We start from the raw sequence: 22681 nt of genomic DNA, 5'->3' as shown, positions 1-22681 counted from the left end.
TTTTCTTTCTCCTTTTTTAAAAATCATTTGGGCAATTTGTTATCTTACAAGAGCAAGAAGATGCATGTGCTGCTGTGATAAATATGCCAGTCTGAGAAAGGAAAAGAGAAGACAGCAGCCTCAGGTTTCACCATCACACTGAGAAAAAACTCAATTCAGAAGCAAAGCAATGGGAAGCACAACCGGATCCTCAGCTGGGGTAAATCCACACAGAGCAGCACTGATTTCATTGTTCCTGTTTACATCAGCCGAGGACCTTGCCAACACTCCAACTCCATGAAGTTCTGCTCTAAATTAGCACCATTTAACTCCAGCTTACGTGAAGCAGAATTTGACATGTTCTTTGATGGCTGGAGATTGTTATTTTATATTACAAATCTTGTCTACTTTATTAGGAACAATGTGACCCAAATGGAAAAATTGGAAGAATTTAAAAACACCATCTTCAGACATCCTGATGCTTGGATTGGCTTAATGTGGGCCAGCAGTGTATTTGGAGGTACTCACTATCAGGTTACTGCCATGTCTATCCTAGGATTTTCATCACTGTACACAAAAAGAAGAGTCTTCATGCATCCCACTGCAGGTAAACTTGCCTGTTACTCAACAGCAGGTGCTCTTTAAAGGATACCCCCTTGCTGCCAAGAATGTTTTCCCATTGTTTTCCTTTTCTATGTTGCACTGCCAAAGCATTTGTGCCAAAACTTAAGCCATCAGGGATTCTGATCCAGCCTCAAATCTCACAGACGGTGCACTTGTGCTGCCACACACCCCAGTAAAAGCAGCAGGGTCCTCTTTTTAAAGCAATTTGCTGGAGCATACTGGAAAAGAGCCTGCCAGAATTGGCCCAGCCACTCACCAGCAACACAGGCGCCTGCCCACAGGCACCTGAGGAGACCTGTGTCCCCAAAATGCCTTAGACCAAACATAAAGGAATCTGGCACGCCCTTTTGTGGATACTACTGGCAAGTCGAGGTGTGAGGTCAGATCTAGACCAGGTAGTGCTTCCTCCCCATGAAAGAGATCTTCCCTGTATCCGTGCAGTTTGCAGCAGGCTGTACAGCTAGCAGCTGCTGCATAAGATGGACAGCTGGGAGATGCCACCAAAAGCCCTCCCATCAACTGTCTTAAGAAAGCTCAGCAGATCCCATCACCAGCTGCCTGGAGCCAGAACACCTCTGTGAGCCAACTTACACAGGCACAGCTCTCGTTCTGGCTTGTTCAGTCTGTTGACTGTGGACATCCACCCAGTTGTTATGGGTTTTAATACACTGCCATATGAAAATGCTATTTCAGGACAAAGATATTAATAGTAGTAGCAGCCAGAAAATAGCCTAGAAGGAATGCAATGTCTTGGTATTCCTGGAAGATTTAACAACTTCCCAGCATCCAAGAGGCCAACATGGTCAATTCAAGATTTTTCTGTGCACAAGGGCCTTGTTCTTTTGTTAGAAGATCTAACTATGCGATAAACTATCATGACATCCTTCACAGAAATGCCCAGTATGGATACCTGCCGAATGCCAGGTCTGCAGAGATTACAACACAAAAAGTCCCAGAGGGTGGTACCACATTACTGTAAGCAGAGGCTGAGTGCTCTGATGAAGCATCAGGAGATACTGAAGTTCTGCAGCAGCAGGTGAAAGAGGTGAAGGATGGGAGAGGACCTGACTAAGACCTGCTCAGAAAGCTGTCTGACACAAGTACTTCCCAAAGGCTCTTCTTTCCAGGCTCTTCCCCCACTAGCATCCTCTCCTTCCTTGTTCCTTCACACTGCATCTCCTCAGCAACATTTTACTTTGGCAGGAGCCTTGTGGTCAAGGCATGGCACTGCCCCTGGTCATGCTCTCTCTTTCTCCTGGCAACCTACTCTTTTTCTCCTGGCAAAACGTCCCTGGAAACATACTGGAGAATACTGTGCAAGACTGCCAGGCCCTGCCTCAAGTTTTTCCTGGCATTTATCCTTCTCAGATTAATTGGGAAGGTTCCCAAATTAATTCCAGGTCCATAATGAGCACCACACTCAGCACCACCTTCTGAAGGTGAGGGCATCTCTGCTGACAATGCCGCAAGGCTTTCAGCATCCATTCTGCCTGTACCTTACTGCTCAGAGGATCTTAGTGAGACCTTTGGCTTTCCAGACCCATCCTTAAGTATCGCATTTGAGTAAACTGAATGAGACTTGACACTGTGCCTTTCTCCAAGATCAGAAGGCCCTAATGATGGAGCTGGGAAGTAGAAGATAGCACACTCACAGCATAGAGCCTTATTGAACCATCACACACATCTCCAATTCACTACCAAACGTAAAGGGTTTGGTACAGGGTACTCTGGTCTCTCACCACCCTCCAGAACAGAAACAAACAAAACTCATTTACCAACAAGGAAAAGAAAAACAAACTGTGGCTATTATAATCCCAACAGCAGACATGCTATTGGGTCTACTTCCAACTCAGACATTTTAAAAATGTAGTTTACCTCAGTCTTATTTTCCCTGATTTTCCTTTTCTATTTATTTAAGACTATATAGTACCTTCTACAATAAGTCTGCTTTTCTAGGGCAGCTGTATACTGCTCTTTCCCTCTATTGCCTTTTTGCAATGAGATGGAAGTCTCCACTATTGTTGCCTGGAAGTCTGTGGCCAGGCTCTCTCAGTTTGGTCTGTGGGAAGGGGAAGAGCAAAGACACGTGCTCTGTTGCTGAGGAATGACAGCTCTCCTGTCGCAGAAGTGGTGTCCCCTTCCTTGTGGCACAACCAACCCTTCCCATCATTTTGTTTATCATCAATATTGCTTAACTCATTTTTAGTAGCCCTCACAGGCAGGGTCTGTTGCCAGCTATCATCATCCCAAACACTTTCAGAACTCTGTCACTCTTCTATGGTACAATCCCTGTAACAGATAAACACAAACATCATGTTCCCCCACGTACAAATTACAGCTTTCAGGAACTGCAATATTATTTTGGTTATAAACACACAAAGGTAACCTTTATGCTAGGCAAGGAGGAGTTGCACAAGTGACCACAGGCTGAGCCTCTGCCTCACAGGGAACGATCCAGGGAGCCTTTGCTGCTTCTCCTCCCACTGCTTCCCAGGCAGTTGCAATGATATCAGTGCTAAAGTGAGAGCCAAAATTCCTTGTGGTGGTAACTGGGGCTGCTGGAGGGATTTGCTTCAGTCCCACAGACCAGGAACGAGAATTCAGAAAGGGAGAGAATCAAGCTCAAAGCACACTGTATTAGCTATCACCAACGCTACATGCTGGCACAGTCTGCACATCCAGGATGCAATATTTCAGGCACTATTCATGACTTTTGCCATTATGAGTTCCCTCAGAAGTCAAAAATAGTCCTTTTCAACATGTGGACATATTCAGGAGGACAGCATGAGCACCTCAGAGATGCTTCCCATCATGAGAGCAATGTTCAGAGTGATTTCATCCACTTTGCATCTCTAACCCTTCCCATCAGACCACAGGTATCCCCAGCTCTGCAGATCTCCCATCACTACAGCACTGAGTGCACAATATGTGTCAGAAAAGCATGAAGTCAAATTGACCCTGCAAGCTCCTGGGTGCTCCCTGAGGTGTTCCAGTCCTCCTCTGAAGACGCTAATGTGTCCCTACCCCACCAGAAGTAATGAAGCACTCCTGGAATAAAAAACTGCATTAAAAGTCTTCTTTACATGCGAGCTAAGAGCTTTCTTTCCCTCATACCATTTTTACTCATAAATATAACATCAAGGTGATCGTGTTCTCCTCAGCCTACTCAGAGTGTTCTGTAAGTAAAACCTGCAATTGGCAATTTATCAGATGAAAAAATAAAAGCCACATTTCGTTTTTCCCTACACTTAAAAATGACCACGTGCAGCCTCTGAAGCACACCGATCTTCTTAACAAGGTCATGAATATCAGCCTGGAGGTGGAGGCAGGGAAACAAAACCACCCTGCACATGTTTTCCTTCTATGCCGCATTCTTACTGATGTTTTGCTCACTTTCTAAGCAAAGAGGAAGCCTCTCCTGTTCCCGTAACTCTGTGTTTATTCACATTCCAGCAGCAGCAGTGCTAACAGCCACAAGGAGCTCTCCAAGGGCAGAGAATCCGATCTAGCTGCAACACATTTTGAAGCTTGAGACATGGCCAGTTCTGAGCAGCAATGAGGTGAAAGCCGTGAGAGCAGAAAAGAAAGGCAATGGGTGGTGGGACACCATGAAATCTTTTGAAAGCACCATTCTGCAGGCTAGGACAAAAAGCACAGCACACCCTTCGGCCAGTGAAAAGACTGGAAAATGCTCTTTAGGAGGCATAGCCTTAAGAGTCTGAACAAATCCCCCCAGATGTCCCCAGTGACAAAGAAGCCCAATTTGATCAATACAGCAGCATTATTAACACAGCGATGGCTTACACGCAGCTGGTCATATGTTCCTGCCTCTGCTGACTGTGGGGGAAGGGGTGCAAACTTGGCTGCAGTTCACAGGGGAAATGTCTCTCAAAATCATTACACTGCACAAAGAATCTCTTACCCGTTTCCCTGCAAGCTGCTTTTCTGGGAGAACTCTGCTTTGTCAGTATTGATCAAGCTCAGGTGGAAACCCACACATACTTTGTGCATTATGTGTTGGGTTGGTTTTGGTTTTGGTTTGTTTTGTTTTGTTTTTCAAAAAGAAATGTTACTTTTAATTGCTTTAAGATTCCTATCTTCAGGCTTTTCTTTGCAGCTACAAAAAGCCTTTTCTTCGTGGGCTGGGGACAGACACATAAATGTAGGCAGTTAACAATAACGTGACTGCAGAGGGTGGGACTTTATGAATAGCAAATCTTGTAAAAATATTGTGGGGACTAGGGGCTGAGTTAAGTGTGTTTGGATTCAAACAGAAGGAACGGTAGTAGAAGGGTATACATCGCTACCACTGCCAAGCTCTGGTCAGAGTCGTAGCCCTTCTGTGTTTGGCTCTTCACAAAGAGAGTTTACAGACAGTCCTTGCAAGTAGCTCAGGAATTGGCAAGAGAATGGAAGGGGAGAAAAACACTTACAGCTAATCATCTGCTCAAGTATGGCCAGCAAATCCGAGGACTGAGTAAAAACGAGGCCCTGCGTGTGCCACAAGCCAAGTGGGAGGAAGGGCATCACGTAGGCGGCAGTGTGCATGTGCACCATCCCAGGTGGCTTGTGAAGGAAAAAACACAACAGAGAACCTAAAAGAAAAAGGACCACAGAAATGATGCATCTGCACCACTTGTCTTTCTTCAGCACTCAGTTTGGACATGGTCAAAAAACAGAGAAAACAACAGTCTTGTTACTCCCCTCCACTGGGAAGAAATCCTAACACCTTTCTGACATAAAAACACAAAGACCATCAAAGCCAAATATTGCACAAGGAAGGTAGAAGGCTGAACTTGAACTACTATGGGTCTCTACGCTGTATTTACCAAGATTTTCTCATCAGAAAAGTGTGGTGCTACTCCAGAGTTGCTGGCATAAAGCTCTCCCAGAAAGGGGTGCTGTACAAGTGTCTAGACAGACTAAAATTAAAAAGAACAAATTATATGACACTGCCCACTGTCTGCAAGCCAGGGCCAGATTCTCACAGGGAGGAGTAAATCACTAGAACTGTAATCATAGATAGTGGAGTTATCTTAATTTACACTAAGCAAGAATTTGGCCTAGAAAAACATTCCTGTCAAGTCTGCAGCCAAAAATTCCTCCGCTAGACCACATTCCACCAGCTAAACTGCCAGGGAAGACAATTGCAAAAAAAATTTAATTAAAATAGAGATCAGGGAACTGGTAGCGTTTTCTCCATTCTTGGCTTCCTCTTTGTGACAACTATTTGGGTACTCCAATTTCCCAGCCAGAAAAATGGGCACCTACATCTTCCTGCTCTCTATGTGCAATGACTGAAGCATCCTATGTGCTTAAAGCTCAGTCATCGTATCAAACAGACATCTGAACTCTCTAAAACCTGGGTCTTAGATGGAAGCAAATGCATTTTGCTTTGCTGAAACAGCTCTGTCATTGCTCTTGGAAAATCTGAGTCTCAGAAAGGCAACTGTGAGAGACTGTAGGTGTCAATCCTCTGACTCACCAGGGTACCGCTAGGGAATTTTACTGCCCCAGACCACACAAATCCACTGGCACAGTGGGTGAAGGAGAAAGTCCTTCCTTGGTCCCTGGTGCCGAAATACAGGTATGCACAAAGACTATTGCTTTTCCACTTTTCTTGTTCATATTTTATCTCTGAACTTAAACTTTTGTATTGATTAGTATCTCAACAGAAAGAGGATTTTCTGCACACACTTCTTTTTTCAATTCCACCTGGAAGTCATTAAGTGGAATAATACACCAGTGATGTGGAGCAATGCAATCACGCCATCAGCTCATAAGGACGATGTCATGTGGTGCCTAATTGTAGCAGGTCCTTTCTTCGCTTTTACTCCTTAATTTTCATTAAAACATTTGGCTTTTTACATGCTTGTCTGCGAGAACATCTGCAACAGCACACTGTGCAGAACCTACTTCTTTACAGTCCTTGTGTTCTGCACAAACATTCCTAAATGGTGCTCACCTCTGTACTGTCCGTGGAACGCTTGTGCTTGAGAAAGCTGCTAATTCCCAGGCAAGACTCTGTTTTGTACACCTTGCTACCTGCACTTCTAAAAGAACACAGTTACAGCCCCACAGGCCAGCTGAGCATTGATTAACATGTTATTTTGTATCCTCTCACACTTGCTGGAAGAAAGAAAAGAAAAAAAAAAAAGAGGAGAAAGATCACAGTTTTTGTGAACAGTTTTCACAGAAGCACAACCTAGAGAAAACCGTCACAGCTCTGCAGCACACAACCAGCTGTGATGCTCATTACTATCCAGTGAGGCCCTACTGCTTTGTTACAACCCCAGCAGACTCCATGGGTTGAGCAGCATTCCTCCTGTGCAGGAAGGAAGGGGAATCACACATCCTCCAAAACACCAGGAAAATACTTCTTTGCAAGCCTCCTCTGCGAGCATCCTGAGCTGCCCCAAAGGAGCAGCAATGGCTAAAAGCAGCAAAGCAGACAAACAGACTAGGAAGGTCTCATGGCACTCAGTGCTTCCCTGCATCTCAAGCATGCCTCCTGCTAGCAGCTTCCTCAAATCCTCCTTTACGGTGGCGCAGTCAGGACATACCAGTGCTGCCTCTCTTGGGTCCAGTCCAGAACCCACTTGGATGCGAGGGAATTATTTCCATTGCTTCCAGCAGCCTTGGGACAAGGCCGAGCTGCCTGCCCAGCACTGACTCAGCAACAACAGCTGCGGAGGAGGTGGAAATGGTGCCCTTCTGTGTTGCAAGGATTGGGGCCATGCAGCGAGCTGGTGGAAACACCAGGAAGGTTTCTTAATGGCAGCCAGCACTCAGAAACATGTTCACAGCTTCACAGAGTGAATCCAGGAAAATATACGCTCCCAATGATGCCTTCCAAGCTCCTCACACTGACGGCAGCATCTTTCCTCTGCTGCAGGATCAGCATGAGGGTGCTGCAGGTCCAACATGCTCTCCCACGGTCCTGTGGAGCCACCTTGCCCCAGGCCACCAAGAGGGGCCACCTCCTAGGTGGTGCTGGGACCCTGCCCACACTGCTCCCTTTGCTGAGGGGCAGAACAGAGGTGTGTCAGGTGTCACAGAAATTCAAGCAGCTTTTCTGATGAGCCATGATCACAAAAACCAGTGACCTTCTGCTTTTGGCACACATACACTGTTTTCTGAACAAGAGGCAGTAATTCATGGCAGCCCTACTCTTCCCATCACTATTAACCATGCAGTTTTCAAACCCATACTTCTATTTGTCTTTAGACACTAAAGTACTGAGGTTTTCCATTGTCTGCTGTCAATAGCCACTCTGATCAGCTACCATCACGTCCAATCATTAACACCATTTTGACTTCATCCACTTGAGTTTTGATCTGTTTCATTAAGCAAACAAACAAAACTTGACATCATTTTTTTTGTTGTTGTTGTTTCCATTTACTTGATGGGTTGCAGCCCCTGATATAAAAGACATCTTAATAAAAACAACCCAGAAAACTAAGGAAACTGATAAAAAGCTTCCACTGTGAAGAAAGCAGGGAAAAGGGCATAAAGAGTAAATGCTACAGTTTCGGGGTCTTTGTTTGTTTGTTTTGTGATGTCACCAGAGAGAGAGTGTATGTAAAGAAACACACATAGGGCAGGGAACCAAATCCTTGAGACTGAATTTGGAGAAAGATAAATTAATGCATTTATAGAAGAAATAGCAACAGAGCACACACACACTAACTACAAAGCTGAGATACAGCTGGGCTGAAAAGAGATCTGAGCAGAAGACAGCAAGGAGCAATATGGTTTGGAGGACACATTCTTAGTATCAGATATACAGGAAAACTGGAAGGAACACCAAGATGGAAAACATGACAAAATTGAAAGAGACATGCACATTTATTACTATTTTTCATGTCTGCCGCACAGTCAGTATTATAATCTCCAGTCAGTGAGAGGAAGTCTCACTCTACATTTAGATGAAAATGCTTGAAAGAGTTAATATAGATAAAGATGGTAAAAAGCATCACTTCATTCTTTTATGGATTGGATATGAAACCAAACAAAGCAATGGAGTTGCTCATGGACAAATGAGAGAATACAGGACAGCAAGAAATTTAATTCAAGTAGGAAGGAAAACAGGCTTTTAGATATTCTTTCCCCAAGTGGGGTTTTAGTCCGTGCTCCCAAGGAAAGCAGGGTCTCACACTAGATGGATTTCCAATGAGATGAGGAAGATGCACTAGGGCATACAGTAAGAACTGGCATCTAGGCAAAAGAATTTTATGATGTAAAAGAGATTACATTTTCTGTGCTCATTTCAGGATTAGAAATTTCTGAATTAGTAGAACTGCTGATTAGCAATTTAGAAAATCAGAAATTAGCAATGGACCGAATCTGTTTATATGCACAGTTAATTGATGTTGGACAAAGGTAGTGCCTTTTCACCATGTGTACTCTGTTCTGTGCACTCTGCTCTTCAATCTCATTTGTCTTCAGAATTTGCCATTCAGATCGCCCCCATGCTGAACATCAACTCTCCTATGATCTTTCTCAACCTCAGAGGCCAATCTGCAGGAAGAATTCAGCCCCACACTCTCTCCATGTCATGGCACTGCACGACCTCTCTCACCTGTCTTTGTTTCCCAGACAGGTATCACTGTCCTGGGAGGAGCAAAGCCCACAGCAGGTATCATCCTACTTTGCAGTGCTGGGGAGAGCATGTTTAAAGCTTAGAAACATCTATTTCCTTCCCATCTCCATGCTTTCTTCATTTGAAAAAACAAAGCAAATGAACCATGCTGCATCCTGTTTCATAGACACTTTTTAACGGAGAGAAATTTCTTTCCAGCAGAGTTTCCGTTATATATTAGCTGAAAGTAGGAGGAGAAACAGTATTTATAAGATGCCTAAGGCCACACTCACTATAAAACAGAAATAAGCCAATACAGTCAGGGCATAACTTACTACTGCACAACATTTGAAAAAAATGTATCCTCTCATTATGGCTCTTGAGACAATCTCCTCCCCCGATAACATTTGAAGCACATTTATGAGAGCCATAGAGCAGCAATATTGTTTTAATCAAATCATTAAAATGGGTGTGCTGCTTTGTGCCCATATCCTGGTATTTATTCCACATCCTGACAATATTCAGGATTTGTATAGACCATTCTCCTCCAAAGTGTCAAGTGACTTTGTAGATGCTGGGCCAGTGCAAATCTGTGTATCACCACTGTGACTTTGGCAGATCTGCATCAGTTTGCATCAGCCAGGATCTGACTCACCAACTCATCCAAAACCCTCATGTGATGTGAGAATTATTTTTCCCTTTTAAACAGAGAAAAAGAAGTTCAGAACCAGATGTCAAAGGTTTTCTTAACCTTTTTCACTTAAGCGTACAGAAAAAGAAAGGAGACAGAAATTCCCTCCTTTTCACAGTATAACATCTGATGAGAGATGCAGCTTGCTCAAAGAAAATCTTAAATTATAAGGCCTCGCAGTTGATCTAGCTTTCACAGTATGAAGAAAATCCATCTGACACAGTCCCAGTGGAGTCTTCAACCTAGGAATCATTCAGCATCCAGCTGAACAGGCATTTGACTCTTGAAAGATTAGTTTTCCTACCGTAGGCTGTTCTTGTACGATACCAGGTGACATGCACTTATCCTAAAATTCCGCAACAACTACAGAAGCACCTTACAGTCTTTTCATTGGGCTGGGTCAGCACTTGAAGCCTCAACCTCTTCTTTCAAGATAGGAGATCTCTGATAGTTTTCTCCTGGACTAATCAGACAAAAACCCCCCTTCCTCTCGCTATGTGACTGCAACTCCTCCTGCTCCTTCACCTGTTTCTTAAAACTCCAACACCAGAGGCTTCCAGTTACACCAGAAGCGTGTTTCTTAACACCAAAAACAAGCTTCTGGTTTCCTCAAATGTCTAGGAAAGCCTACAAACACAACTTTACACTAGCCCAAAAGACCACAAACCAAAACCACATAAAAACAATGAGCACCTTGCCCGAAATACAGCAACCTTTCGATGTTCACATCCATTCTGAAATGCTGGCACAGCTTATGAACAGCTGTGACTGGGATAGCAGCAGCATGCAGGATGGAAAAGAGCTGTTTTGCCCAAACTGGTCACAATCTCCACCAGTCATTCCAGTGCCCACCTGCTTTTCCTTTATTATTTTAAAATGTAGACAAATTTTAAAAAAGAGACACTGACATTTCTCCTCAGCTGATCTGGTCACTGATGAGGGAGGTCTCTTTTCACTGGCACAGACTTTCCATTGAGCAGCAAACGCAGCCTCTCCCACTGTCCACGTGTCGGAAACAAAGCCATTTCTGTCCTGATGCTTTCCATATGAAACACCAGCTCCCATCTTTCTTCTCCTCTCTCCCTCCCTTTCTTATTTTATTACTCATGCAGCAGCTGTAGTAGCTTGCAGATGAGTGGAACATTTCCTTCAGAGCAGTGTAAATTTTCCAGGCTGACATGGGAGGCCAAAAGAAAGAAAAGAAGAAAACAACCTCCAAACAAGGATCATGAAGTGCTTTTCACTAGTAAGAAGCAGACAGCAAGCACAGCAGGGCTGTGACTCTTTAAGCCACTGTGCAGCCACAAGAAAAAGATCAAAGCCCCTGAGTCACTGTACTCTAGGATGTGAAGCACCTCAGAACCAGCAGTGAGCCGGAGTGCCCAGGCAGGATGAGCACAGAACCCTCACCCAAAAGATGACAAAGCACCTTGCACCTGGCTGTGAGGAGTTCTGTATGAACAGAGCTGAATGGGAAGAAGTGACCAGCAGCTCTAAGGAGGTGATGGAGATATGTGGCTGCACAGCTGTTGCACACCTCATGCATCTGTATGCCTCAGATTTGTACCTCCAGGTTATGGACCAGAAGCAGTCAGACATTGCTTATGGCATCATGTGGTGCTGTGCTTGCAGTGCTCAAGAGTCACAGGCTGCAATGAGCCCAGATATCTTTTATTAGGCAAATTGATACTGGGTGGGAAAAATGAACCAAATCTGAGAGCCACAGGACAGCAAAGCAGACTTGGTGCCAAACTAAGCCTCTCACATCAGAAATAGGGACAGGCCCTGAGGAAAGCCTCTAGAACGTAGCCCTGGTTGAAACATTTGCTACCAAGCAGTCTCCAGCTGGAAAATATATATATATATATAAAAATATATATATATATAAAATCTATAGTGTTTTGTTAGAATACATGAGTTTTGGAACCACCACATCATCACCTAAAGTTTAACACACCCAAGAGGTTATGTGAAGGGGCAGATCTGAATCGAGCAGAAAAAGTGATCAGTCTCTAACATCACAACTAAGGCTGTGATGAGAGTGTAAAAAGCAAGCAGACAGGAGCAGCTCTCTCCCCTTCTTCTCCTCCACTTACCAAACATTCTCACTATGGCCCTTGCTTGCTGGAACCTTTGTTTTCCATTCAGCACCAGTGAAACACAAAGACAATTACAGGCAGTCCCCTACCTCACCCCTCAGTACAAAGCTTGATGCCGATTCCCCTCCCAGGCAGGAGGCAAGACAAGTCAGCAAGGGGTAGAAACTGCAAATGTTTGAACCCAAGAACTCTCCTTCTTCTTGGAAATGAAGCATGCCCACTGAAGAGTCAGGATTAAAACCAAATGCCTAAGAGCATAGTAGCCTATTAGTAGTGAAAGCATTTTTAAATCTAATTTACTTGTCACGCTGCATGCATTTTCCTCACTACACAATCCAAACAGTCGCTTTCACTTTGATTTCCAGTCACTTTACTCAGTTGCATGGGAAGGATGTTGCAGTGCAAGAGCTGCAAAGACAGCAGGTGGGCAAGATGATCCCATCCAAAAAGCACAAACCTTGCTTACGGCATTTATTTATTTTTTAATTATATAGATGGAGATAATTTCACTGATTGCAGTTCATGTCAAAGCACGTTGATTTACAAGCTCCATCACGGTCAAATGTCAACCTTATGCCAGCATGCATTTAAAATCGACCTTGAGAGGCTATAAATTTAAGGGCAGGATTTGTAAATCAGGACACGAATTGGACTCTCTCAGAAAAGCCTCTCACAAGCCAGCGTCCTTCTCCTTTGCATGCCCCCCCATCAATCACATTGTCTCCCAGACTCGCTTCTGTTCCCGGCTACCTCCCTACCCCTTGCTGAGCAGGGGCTGTTGGCACCCTCGTGTGATTTAAGCCCTAGCTTTGCACGCAGGTCCACAACACTGGCAAATAACCAACAGGATTAGGATGTGTCAGACATGGTCTATAAGCCCCGTGTTCAAAACCATTATGACACTTAAATGCGTATGTCTGTGGGACCTTCACCAAGCACTAATACGCTGTCTGTGCGTGACTCAGACTCTTTAGTGTACATTGTAAAGTATACCACATGCATCTTAATGGTTCTCTAAACAACAACACGTGTAATGAATACACAGTTGCACTGAGCGGAAATGCTCTGGATTGGAAAGGATCCTTCGTGTGAGAACAAAGAGAGAGCAGGTACCTGTTTAAAATAATCAAGAGCACCAGAGCAGCTCACCAATACAGTGAACAATAATAAAACGTTAAAAATAAACAAATCCTTGCCTTTCTGTCCAAGTTTCTTACACCCAACTCCCGTTTGTCCACTTTCTAAAAACCAAGATGAGGTAGCATTAGCACTGTGCACCAGTTGTCTCAAATATACCACAGACCCCGGGGGGGGGGGGGTGTTAAGGTTAACTTTCTGCTATTTATCTACACTATTTCACGGAGGTGATCACACAGCCAGAGAGGGCTCTCAGCTGCCATGTGCTTTCATCCCATGGGATGGGGTGACTGGATCTGGCGCAGCCCCTCTTGCCCAGCAACTTTCCTGAGCACCCTACGCCTCTAAAAGTGACCCTCGCAGCATCTGCAGGAGAAGCAAAGAGCTGCCAACTTGTCTTATAACTGAAGAACCAAGGAGAGGTTTGGCACCCTGATGCAATCCAAGATGTCTAACTACCCCGGAGCACAAAGGCTCAAACAATTTCCTCTAGGAAAAGAGAAGAGATGCAGACTCTGCTCTTACAGGCAGCCCTCCCCACCAGCTGCTGCCAAGACCAGGGATTGCAAGAGCAGTCTGGCTAGCAGGCACATGCAGGGATGTATACATATATCTCCATGCTCATGTCTCTCAAGCTTAGACAATAGAAGCATTTTCTTAATGCTGCTGGAATCAAGTAACCAGCTTTTTTATTTTAAAAAACAAAAGACCACAGGGTATGGCTCAGAAACAAGAAAAGTAGAAGGAATATCACAGTTTTTTTTAAAGCCCGTGTCTTTAAAGACCATCTCAGTGCTTTGTGAACCAAGCACATGACTTTAGAAGTGTTGAAGTGGCAACACTTGGAAGGAAACACAGCCAAGAGAGTACTCAACTCAGACATTCCAACAAGCGTAGTGCCTATCAAGACTGAAGTCAACAGAAGAAAACTGGGATGGTCTCAAACATAACAGCATCAAGCTTGGGAATATACTTTAATCAGATCTGTACTCTGTACCTTATCTAGCATAACAAGGGAGGAACAGAGAGGAAAGTAAGAGGGGTTTGGCATCACTCTTGAAAACCTTTATTAATTCTCCAGAATCCAGCTTTACCATCTAAAATAAAACTTCCATCAATTAAAATACCTGTGAATAATTTTTAGGAGGTTTTGAGTGTTGTGATAGTAAGTATTTCTTCCCTTTTGCAGGATGTGACAGATTTGATATGAGGTGTACTATTACACAACTGCTGAACATACTGAACACCAGCACTGCTCCACCAGTGAGTAACATCCTTTTTTTCTAAGGACAAACGCAACCAAAGTTGGCCACGTGCAGCTACAGTCATACAGAAACAGCTTCCTTCTTACATTCCTGTACCACGTGTTCCAGTGCAGAATGGAGAACCAAAGCACTGGATGTTTCTCAGTGGAAAGATATTGGACAAGGTCTCAAAAATATGGCAGTATCCAGAAAAAAAAACATTGTCCTCTAAGCTCAGAAACTTCAGTGTGTAATTACTGCATTATACTGAAGGGCTTCTGCTGCTTCCACATGGAAGTACTGCATTGCAGACTGGCTACATATCTTGATATTTTTGTAGCCTACTCAAATCTATGTACTGCCTATTATAACATAAAGACGTGGGTGGGTTGAGAGGTGCAAGGGTTAAAACATCCCAAACAAGTGAGAAGCATATTGAAGTTCAGTATCCACATGATTGTCTATTGCTTACAGGCATATACCCCATTTCAAAATCACTTGCCATAAGTCACACACACAGTCAACTATTTAACAGTTGTAACATGGATTGCAGGGCTCTACACTTTCACAATACTTTAATAATTTATAACAGCAGATTCTGTAATTAAGGGGAATCAGAAAAAATACAGACAGCAGTTTCCAGTTTGTCTTTCCTTTTTCTCCATCTCCTTCTACAGGATGACAGGAGCTTGCTTTCAGCACATGGAGCAAGCAGAGAGCATAGACTGGTGCTCAAGTCTGAAATACACTGCCTTACACATGTGGCTGTTCTTGGAAGTCAACCATTTCTGCACGTTATTCTCTAGAGGTATGATGTACTATAAGCACTTCAGAAATGTGTTGCACTGTGACTGGAACCAAGATGAAATAGCAATATTAAAAGAGATGTTTTAGTTTATGTAGCAGCCAACTATGCCATTAAACTAGAACAATGGAGATGATGGGGAGGCAGGAATGTTTTCCATTTATGCCATTCCAGTAGCATGGAAACTTTTCCTATAGGCCTGAAAATGATCCTGTCTGAGAAGTGGAAGTCAGCATTAAGATGTAAGAGTTCTACTAGATTAGCCACTTTGGAATTCTCTGCTCTCACACAGCACTGGGATCTCCAGGCCCTCTGCGAGGATGGGTCATTTCAACCTCCCCACCCCACAAACACCGTACCTCAGCATCATTGGTGTCAGTCATTTCAGAAAAAGATAAAATGAGGCTTAAAGACTTGATTAAAAATACACAAAGAAGGCTCTACCACAGACTCAAAGGCAAAACAAAGGTTTCCTTGATTCTATGCTTTCAGGAAACGTACATCCCCCTTCGAAGGATCAGGACTTGCTGCAATTGAGAGCAACTGGGTCAGTCAAGGAAAGAGGAAACATCAGTTCAACGATGCAGTGCTATTCTCACCAACAAGATCTGTTTTGCCCAATGACACACATAGGAAAGGCTGGCTGTCTTGCAGTATACACCAGAATATGACACTCAAAACCTGCATTTTAAACTGCTTAATCAACCACACACACACTGGCCCTGTGCAGCTACCTGCCTATTGTGCCCTGAAAATCACATGCTCACAGAAAATGAAGAGAGCCCCTAAATATATTCCACAAGACCTCTTCTCCACAGAGGGATGATGAGTCCAGAGACCTCCAAAGGGACAGGATAGTAGGGGCAGTTTGAAGTTTGAAATGCCGCATTTAGAAGAGACATATCCAATTACTGGAGATGCTCTCTGCACGTTGATCTTTTAATGACCCCTCAAACACTGCTGTGAGGGCACAGCACAAGGAACAGGCTGAAGCCCCAGGTCCAGCTCCTGCCAGTCATTACTTTACAGCCCAGCCCACTGACGGTGGGACCACGTGCAGTTCCATGGGATACACTCCTTGCAGCCACCTCCCTCAAAACCAGCCTTCTGCCTGCTTCCTTCTGTGCAGAGCCACAGGGTACTCCCCAGCCTCGTGCTGCTCTCCTTGCAGCTTGATCCCAGTCTCGAGGATGCCACATCAGACACCTACTCCTGGTGAGCCATGGCGTGTGACCAGAGCTCATGCTGCAGGGCAGCAGCCACACAAGTGCTGAAATCTACCTCCAGATGGATTCTGAAATGCGGAGTCAGCTCACAGGGATGAGAGCAGCCCAGACGGTTCACATTACTGCAAGGATGGAGCATCAGGCAGAAACAGACAGATACTGAGATACCAGCCAGCTGGTGTACAGCAAACGCCTGATTTTTCAAAGCACAACCCACCTCTTTCTTTTATCTCTTCTAGTGCTGTGGCTGTGCAATGCTGCTTGAAGAGACTAAACAAAGTTCTCCCTCTCCTGATGAAGCTGTGTGACTTATTAGATCCCAACCTCCATTCCAAAACACTCCTAACCTCACAAGCTCTTCAGCTGAAGGAGGACAGCCAAAGCTGACACAGTAAAACCAAGCATTTTCTTGCCTAAAACCCAAACCTCCTCCTTTCCCACCAACATCTGTTTTAAAATAATGCAAAACACATCATGGATTCAGTTCCAGCTTCAATCCAGGTATTTCTACTTTTATTATGTAAAATATGTCTGGGATGGAGTGATGGTTTTTTTTGTATTTTTTTCCTCCTGAAAAGGAAACGTAGGAAGGAAGAGATGACAAAATTCACTTGTGTTGTACGTATTTTGGGCTGCTCTCATTCAGCTCCAATGCTGTCAAATGTGTAAATGCCAAACTTGCTCACGTTTCTCTTGTAGTGGGAAGGGAAAAAGGGAGAGATCAGCTGACCACATGCAAGCATTTAGCAACCTGCCTGTTGCTGCCTGTCAGTGCCCTCTCTGAGCGACGGTGTTTCACAATCGGAAATATGAGCAACTGCCCAGCTGTGAAATCCTCAGCTATAAAAGCATGATCCAGAGTCAGGAGAACAGGGAGTCAGGACTGTGGCAACACTGATGCCAGAGTGCTCTCAAATTTTCAGTGGGGCATGCACGTCTTTTATAGTATTGGAAGAGACTCTACTTCTAGCAGCAGCAATTGGCATGGACTAACCCCTTTCCATAGAGGGCCAACAGCCTGATAATCACAGAACAAACTGAGCTCATAGCTTGACCAGGAAGCCCGCTCTTGACCCACACAACTACTTCCCTCAATTTAAGAGACTTTGAAGTAATCTCCTGGGGACATGGCTTTGCTGCTGTCAAAAGCACTGCTTTGCAGCCGCCATGGAACTCAGGTCTTGCACTAGAGATCTTCATGGGAGTGGAGGCAAGACCCATTCAAGCACCTTTGCTCAGAACTAAAGCTGCTGTCCTCAGCCTCAATGCTTCCTATGAGGATTGGTCACTGTCCTGACAGCTTTTAGGAATGCCTTCAGGAGCACACCCACACACGTGTGGTGTGTCCTAAAGCTGCTACGGTTTGCCCAAAGTGAATAAATCCCTAAGACCTGGCTCTGTTCACAAGTGACTGAAATCAGGGTCTCTGTGTCAGTGGGTCTGCCAAGCCCATGTGGCAGCATGCTCAGTACAGTGACGGCAGCTGCTGCCACCAGCGATCCACCAGCTTTGCTCCCCCATTGTTTGCAAGGAGAGTCCAGGCAGCAACAGGGGAGAAAAACAAATTGTAAATACAGGATGTATTATGAAACGTTGGGCACTGTTTGGAAGATATGAGGGGAAGAAAGGGAAAACATAGTAATTTTTTCTCAACTTTGCATTCCAAATATGCTGAGAGTCAGAAGGGTTTAACCAGTTAAGTGTTACATTTCAATTCTGCAACACTACAAGTGGGCTCGGGTAGATACTTTGTTCCGTATCAAACAAACCACTGCTCTGCCACACATAAAAGAAGGCAGCAGGAGACAAAGTATCACGCTCACTACTGCCTAAAGCATGCTGGCTATGTCAACAGATTATCTCGCTTTGGTCTTCTCAGGCTGTTACTAATACGCAACCCATCCAACAACAACGATGCTATGAAATTATTATTTTTTTATGAAATTATATCAACCTGTTCAGTTTAATTAGCATGTTAAAATTATGAAAGGAAAGCAGATGTGACCACCATGGATGTCGAGCTGAATATTAATAACCAAAAGCATCCCCACCCCCTTGGAGGATAAAGCAAAGTTGGAATCAGTCATTTTGCACATAAAATCCTGGATGTGTTCACACGTAGCTGTCAGTAAACCCCTTGTAGGTGTACACACACACAAGGCTGGAGCCAAAACAATTTTACTAGGGCAAACCTTTAAAGATCCAGCCACAGCACAGCCAGATGACAAAGCTACAGCCTGACTGGCCACATTTCTCCCTGCACACATGCTTGTAAAGAAAATTAAATAAACGTTCCACAGTGTCACTTGCTGGAGAACTAACACACACTGCGATTACACTAGCCAAGACTAATGTGAGTGCTTGCAAGACAAAAACCAGTGGCCCATTATTTCTGAGCTGATGGTGCCATGGTCTGTGCGTGGCATTAGCACCACATGTCATTCCAGCCACACTCCACTATTCTTACTCACGAGCACATTTTTTCTGTTAAAGAGACATCAGTTTAGAGGACTCCAACTGGCGTGTCACTTCTGCCAGAAAATCACCTCCATAAACAGGGATACAGGGAGGAGTGCTGCCTTCCCTTTTCTTCCCTATCCTGGCAGATAACTATTTATAGGTATATGCATTTGGGCTCATCGTTAATTTTTCACGTCTTCTATCTGTCACCAGTCATCATTTCAATGCATTCATAATACTCAATTTCCACCTTTAGAACTACTCTGATTCTTCCTGCATATAACCAGAAGGCACTGGTGGTGGGAACAAGCCAGAGGAGGCATTGTCTTAAGGCACGGCGAGAAGCGTGCACTTCTCCTCACGTTCCAAAAAAAAAAAAAAAAGAAAGAAAAAAGGAATAAAAATGAGTTGCCCCCCTGCTTACAGAATTCAGCTTCAAAGCTTTTGCCTCCATGCACCTGCCCGCCCCCGCTTCTGCTTTCAGCTAGGATTTTTATTGACATGTACTAATTACCTGAAAATAAGAATGATCTACTCCGTTTCCACCAGCTGCCAGCTGTCAGCACTGGCTGGAAGTGATCAGCTTCACTTAAAAGAACAAAAATAACGAAAAAAAAGAAAAAAAAGAAAAACTAAGCTCAAAAACGAAAGGAAATAAAAGCAGGAGTGGTGACAAAGGCAGACCTGGCGGCTGTCACCGGGCCTCAGGTGCTCGGACAGCTGCGGGCAGGCAGGGCTGCACGGGCTGCTCAGCTGGCCATGGCAAAGAGAGATGTACAGCTCTACCCACGCGGAAAAAAAGAAAAAAAATGAAAAAAAAAATAATGAAAACCAAAAAGAAAACAACCAAGCCTGAATCAGAGAACAAAAAATGAAATAAAGGCAGAAGCGCAGCCCCGAGGCACCGACTGCCTGCACTTAAGAGATTTACAGGAGTAACGTAAAGCATTCACCTGCTGCCAGTTCTCCTCCAAGGATGGCAAAGCTGAGAAGTAGCCGGTGTCGTGGACAAGCTGCAGTTCCTGGAATATACTATAACTAGCCAAGACATCCATGCTGCTGCCGGCCGGCCCCTGCTCTGCTTTGTGTGTGTTTGTTTGCTCTGGAGGGGGGTGTTTGGGATCATAAAAAAAAGAGGAGGAAAAGCAACCAATGATAGATCCAGCGTCCCTTTTGCTTTGTTTTGTTTCAGTCACACTTCAAAAAAAAAAAAAAAAAAAAAGAAAGAAGAGAGGAGAGGAGAGGCGGGCTGTCAGCGCGGAGGGGACGCGGGGCCGGGCCGAGGCGGCCGCGCTCCGAGCACCCCGCGCCCGCCGCACCGGGGCACGTCCCCGTCCCCGTCCCCGTCCCCGTCCCCACCACCGCGGCCATGCGCGCTCGCGCCGCCCTCCCCGCCCCCTCCCCGCTTTATTTTCGGCCCCCCCCGCCCAGTTCCCTCTCACCCTCCCTCAGCAAACCCGGCCCGACTCCCCCCGCCCGCCACCGCCGCCTCACGGCAGCCCCGCCCACCCCCCGCGCGCAGCCCACTCAGGCAACGCGTGACCATGTAGGGTAAACGGCGGGGCGGGGGGGGCGGGGTCGTCTCGCGCCCGAAGTCACGGCGGTCCAATGGAAACGCGAGGAATGCTTTGGGGGCGGGGCTTAGCCGCCGACTGCTCGTCGATTGGCTGGTGGCGAGGCTCCCGCCTTCTCCCCGCGGCTCGCGGGGCGGTGCGCGGCGAGCTATTTTTAGGGCGCTATATAACGGGGCGGCGGTGCGCACGATGGCGGTAGAGCGAGGGGCGGCGCGGTGCTCCTCTCGCGCCTCGGGCTCGCGGCTTTTGCCGCTTTCAGCAGAAATCCGCCGCTCTTGAGCGGCTGCGGGGCGGGCGGTCGCCGCGCCACTCCCCGCCGCTGGTCGTGCGGCCCGCGGGGGAGGCCGGGGTGGCTGGGCAGGGAGAGGGCTGCTTTCGTGCTGGGGGCCTCTGAAGAAGAGAGCAACCAGTGAGGCTGTTGTTAAGGGGGCAGAGCGCAACGCTCGCTGAGCGGGGGAAGCGCGCTGCCGTCGCCGCTCCTCGTCAGCGGGGTATCTGCGCGCACTGCTGGCTTCAGGCACCCGCCGTGCGGCTGCAGGGCCTCAGCTGGCGCGGACTGGTGTGGGGCCCTGACACACCTCATCCTACGTGTCCTGCTCCGACCGATGGGAGAACGTGAGGCGGCAGAACTCACCAGTGTTAATTAGTTCGTGGTACGTTGTCTTTCTTAGTGATGAAGACAAATTGCCTTTTCCAAGATCGAGTCCGTGCTAACAGTTACAGAAGCCCCTTTTGAAGAGTGCTTCTGAGAATAAAGCTATGACAATGGCTGCACTAAGGCACGTGTTTTCCAAGCTGCTGATGGGCAGCGTTGCCATTGTTTTTAAAAAACAGTATGTGCTGCACCCTCATTTTGAGGGCCAAAATATGGAGGAAAAGTGGGAACTGAAGCTGCTCCCCAGTAATTGGGAGAGACTGGACAGAGGGTTTTTTCACATAAAACATTTTTCACCTACACAGAAACACGTGTGTGGATGCAGGCTTTGAACCCTGCCTTCATGCTCCTTCCTGCCAAAGAGCTCAGCACAGGCTGGGGCCAGGCTCGGAAGGATGCCCATTTCTCACACTGCACCTCAGGAGCTGTTGGTTGTTGATAGCGTGGCTATCTCCAATGCTTTCATCCTCACAGAAGAGCTGGATGTGAATAATAAATTGCTCTTTCTCATAAATACACTCACAAAGGTGGCAAAGCGCATGTTGGCAGGAAGAGGAGAGGGAAGGTTAGCGCAGTGAGCAATGCTGAAGGTCCTCCAGGCAGTTGTTACCAATTCCAGGCATGCCTCAAGCTGGCACAGCAGTGCTTTTCTGGGACACCTTGAAGAGCAGAAAACTCATCTAAGGTGGTCAGATCTGGTAAGGAGCAGTACCTGGGTATTGTAGCACAGCTCCTGTACTGAGAGGCTTTGCAAGAAATAGCTGTTCCAGAAGAAGCTTTCAAAAAGCAGCACTCCTAAAAATCTTGTCAGAACAAGGCCACATGCATATGTAGAGGCTGTCTCTGACCTAGGCAAGGAAAAAGAACAAAAGCAATAAAGATTTATAGCACGAGCTACTTAAACATACGCTTTATGTTCAAATCCTGTAATTCCTGTGGCTGAAAAACATTTTGGTGCTATAATTCTGTCCTTGTTAAGCGTAACTATGCTTTGATTAAGTTGGCTGTTTAGTGCTCTGATTGCCAAGCCGTCCCTCTAACACCGGTGCAAGAACAGTGGCCTGTGTGAGCCATGGATTGCTTGTGCTTAGATTTATTGGAAAGCTGTCTACCTGCAAGCATCTGTGTGCAGACAGCCCAGGAGTTCCCTCTGCTCTGACAGCCACATATGCTTGCACCAAAAAGCTCTGGTTTGAATTGTCACTTAAAATCTTTCTGTCCATCAATTTTGAACTTCCTGCTGAAGGCAGGCCCCTGTAGGAACAGCCTCTTTTCCACCCTTGGACTGAAAGTTGTTCCCAGTGGAACCAACACTTTGCACCAGCAAAAATTCCTGCCTGTGCCCAGGCTGCACTGTAACTGATGGCCAGATCTTGTGAGCAGCTGCTGGTCTGCTGCTCTTTCTGGCTTCAGGAGGAATTGTCTGAGGGCAGGATTTTGGCTGTGAGCCGTGAGGTGAAGAGCTGGGCTACGGATCTGGCTGCATGCCCAGGTGGTTTCCAGGCAGACATTGCATTTTTATTGTCTTGGATATTCAGTTTTGGAGGTCAGTCGAGAAAGCAGAATGGGGTTATCATTTGACAGAAGTAGAAAAGTCTGGACAAAA

General features: G+C 45.7%; 1 protein-coding gene across 7 annotated transcripts in view; it reads right to left on the bottom strand.

Moving 5' to 3' along the window:
* Positions 1-20259, bottom strand: part of KLF7 (KLF transcription factor 7) — a 60219-nt gene extending 39960 nt beyond the window's left edge. For 6 of the 7 annotated variants that reach the window (XR_002116594.2, XR_002116596.2, XR_002116595.2 and 3 more), the window contains exon 1: positions 19800-20257. Coding sequence is in view for 2 of the 7 variants with exons in the window: in XM_010713480.3 (XP_010711782.2) it covers positions 19800-19901 (102 nt within the window). In the remaining 5 variants the exon portion in view is untranslated. Of the gene's footprint in view, positions 1-19799 lie in introns of all 7 variants that reach the window. The other variant, XM_085227855.1, reaches the window with a different exon arrangement.
* Between the last annotated feature and the right edge of the window lie 2422 nt (positions 20260-22681).

Source organism: Meleagris gallopavo, chromosome 7 (genome assembly GCF_905368555.1).
Source record: "Meleagris gallopavo chromosome 7, MGAL_WU_HG_1.1, whole genome shotgun sequence".
Taxonomy (NCBI): Eukaryota; Metazoa; Chordata; class Aves; order Galliformes; family Phasianidae; genus Meleagris; species Meleagris gallopavo.
Note: the sequence above shows the minus strand (reverse complement) of the source record. Positions and strands in the feature narration are given on the sequence as shown.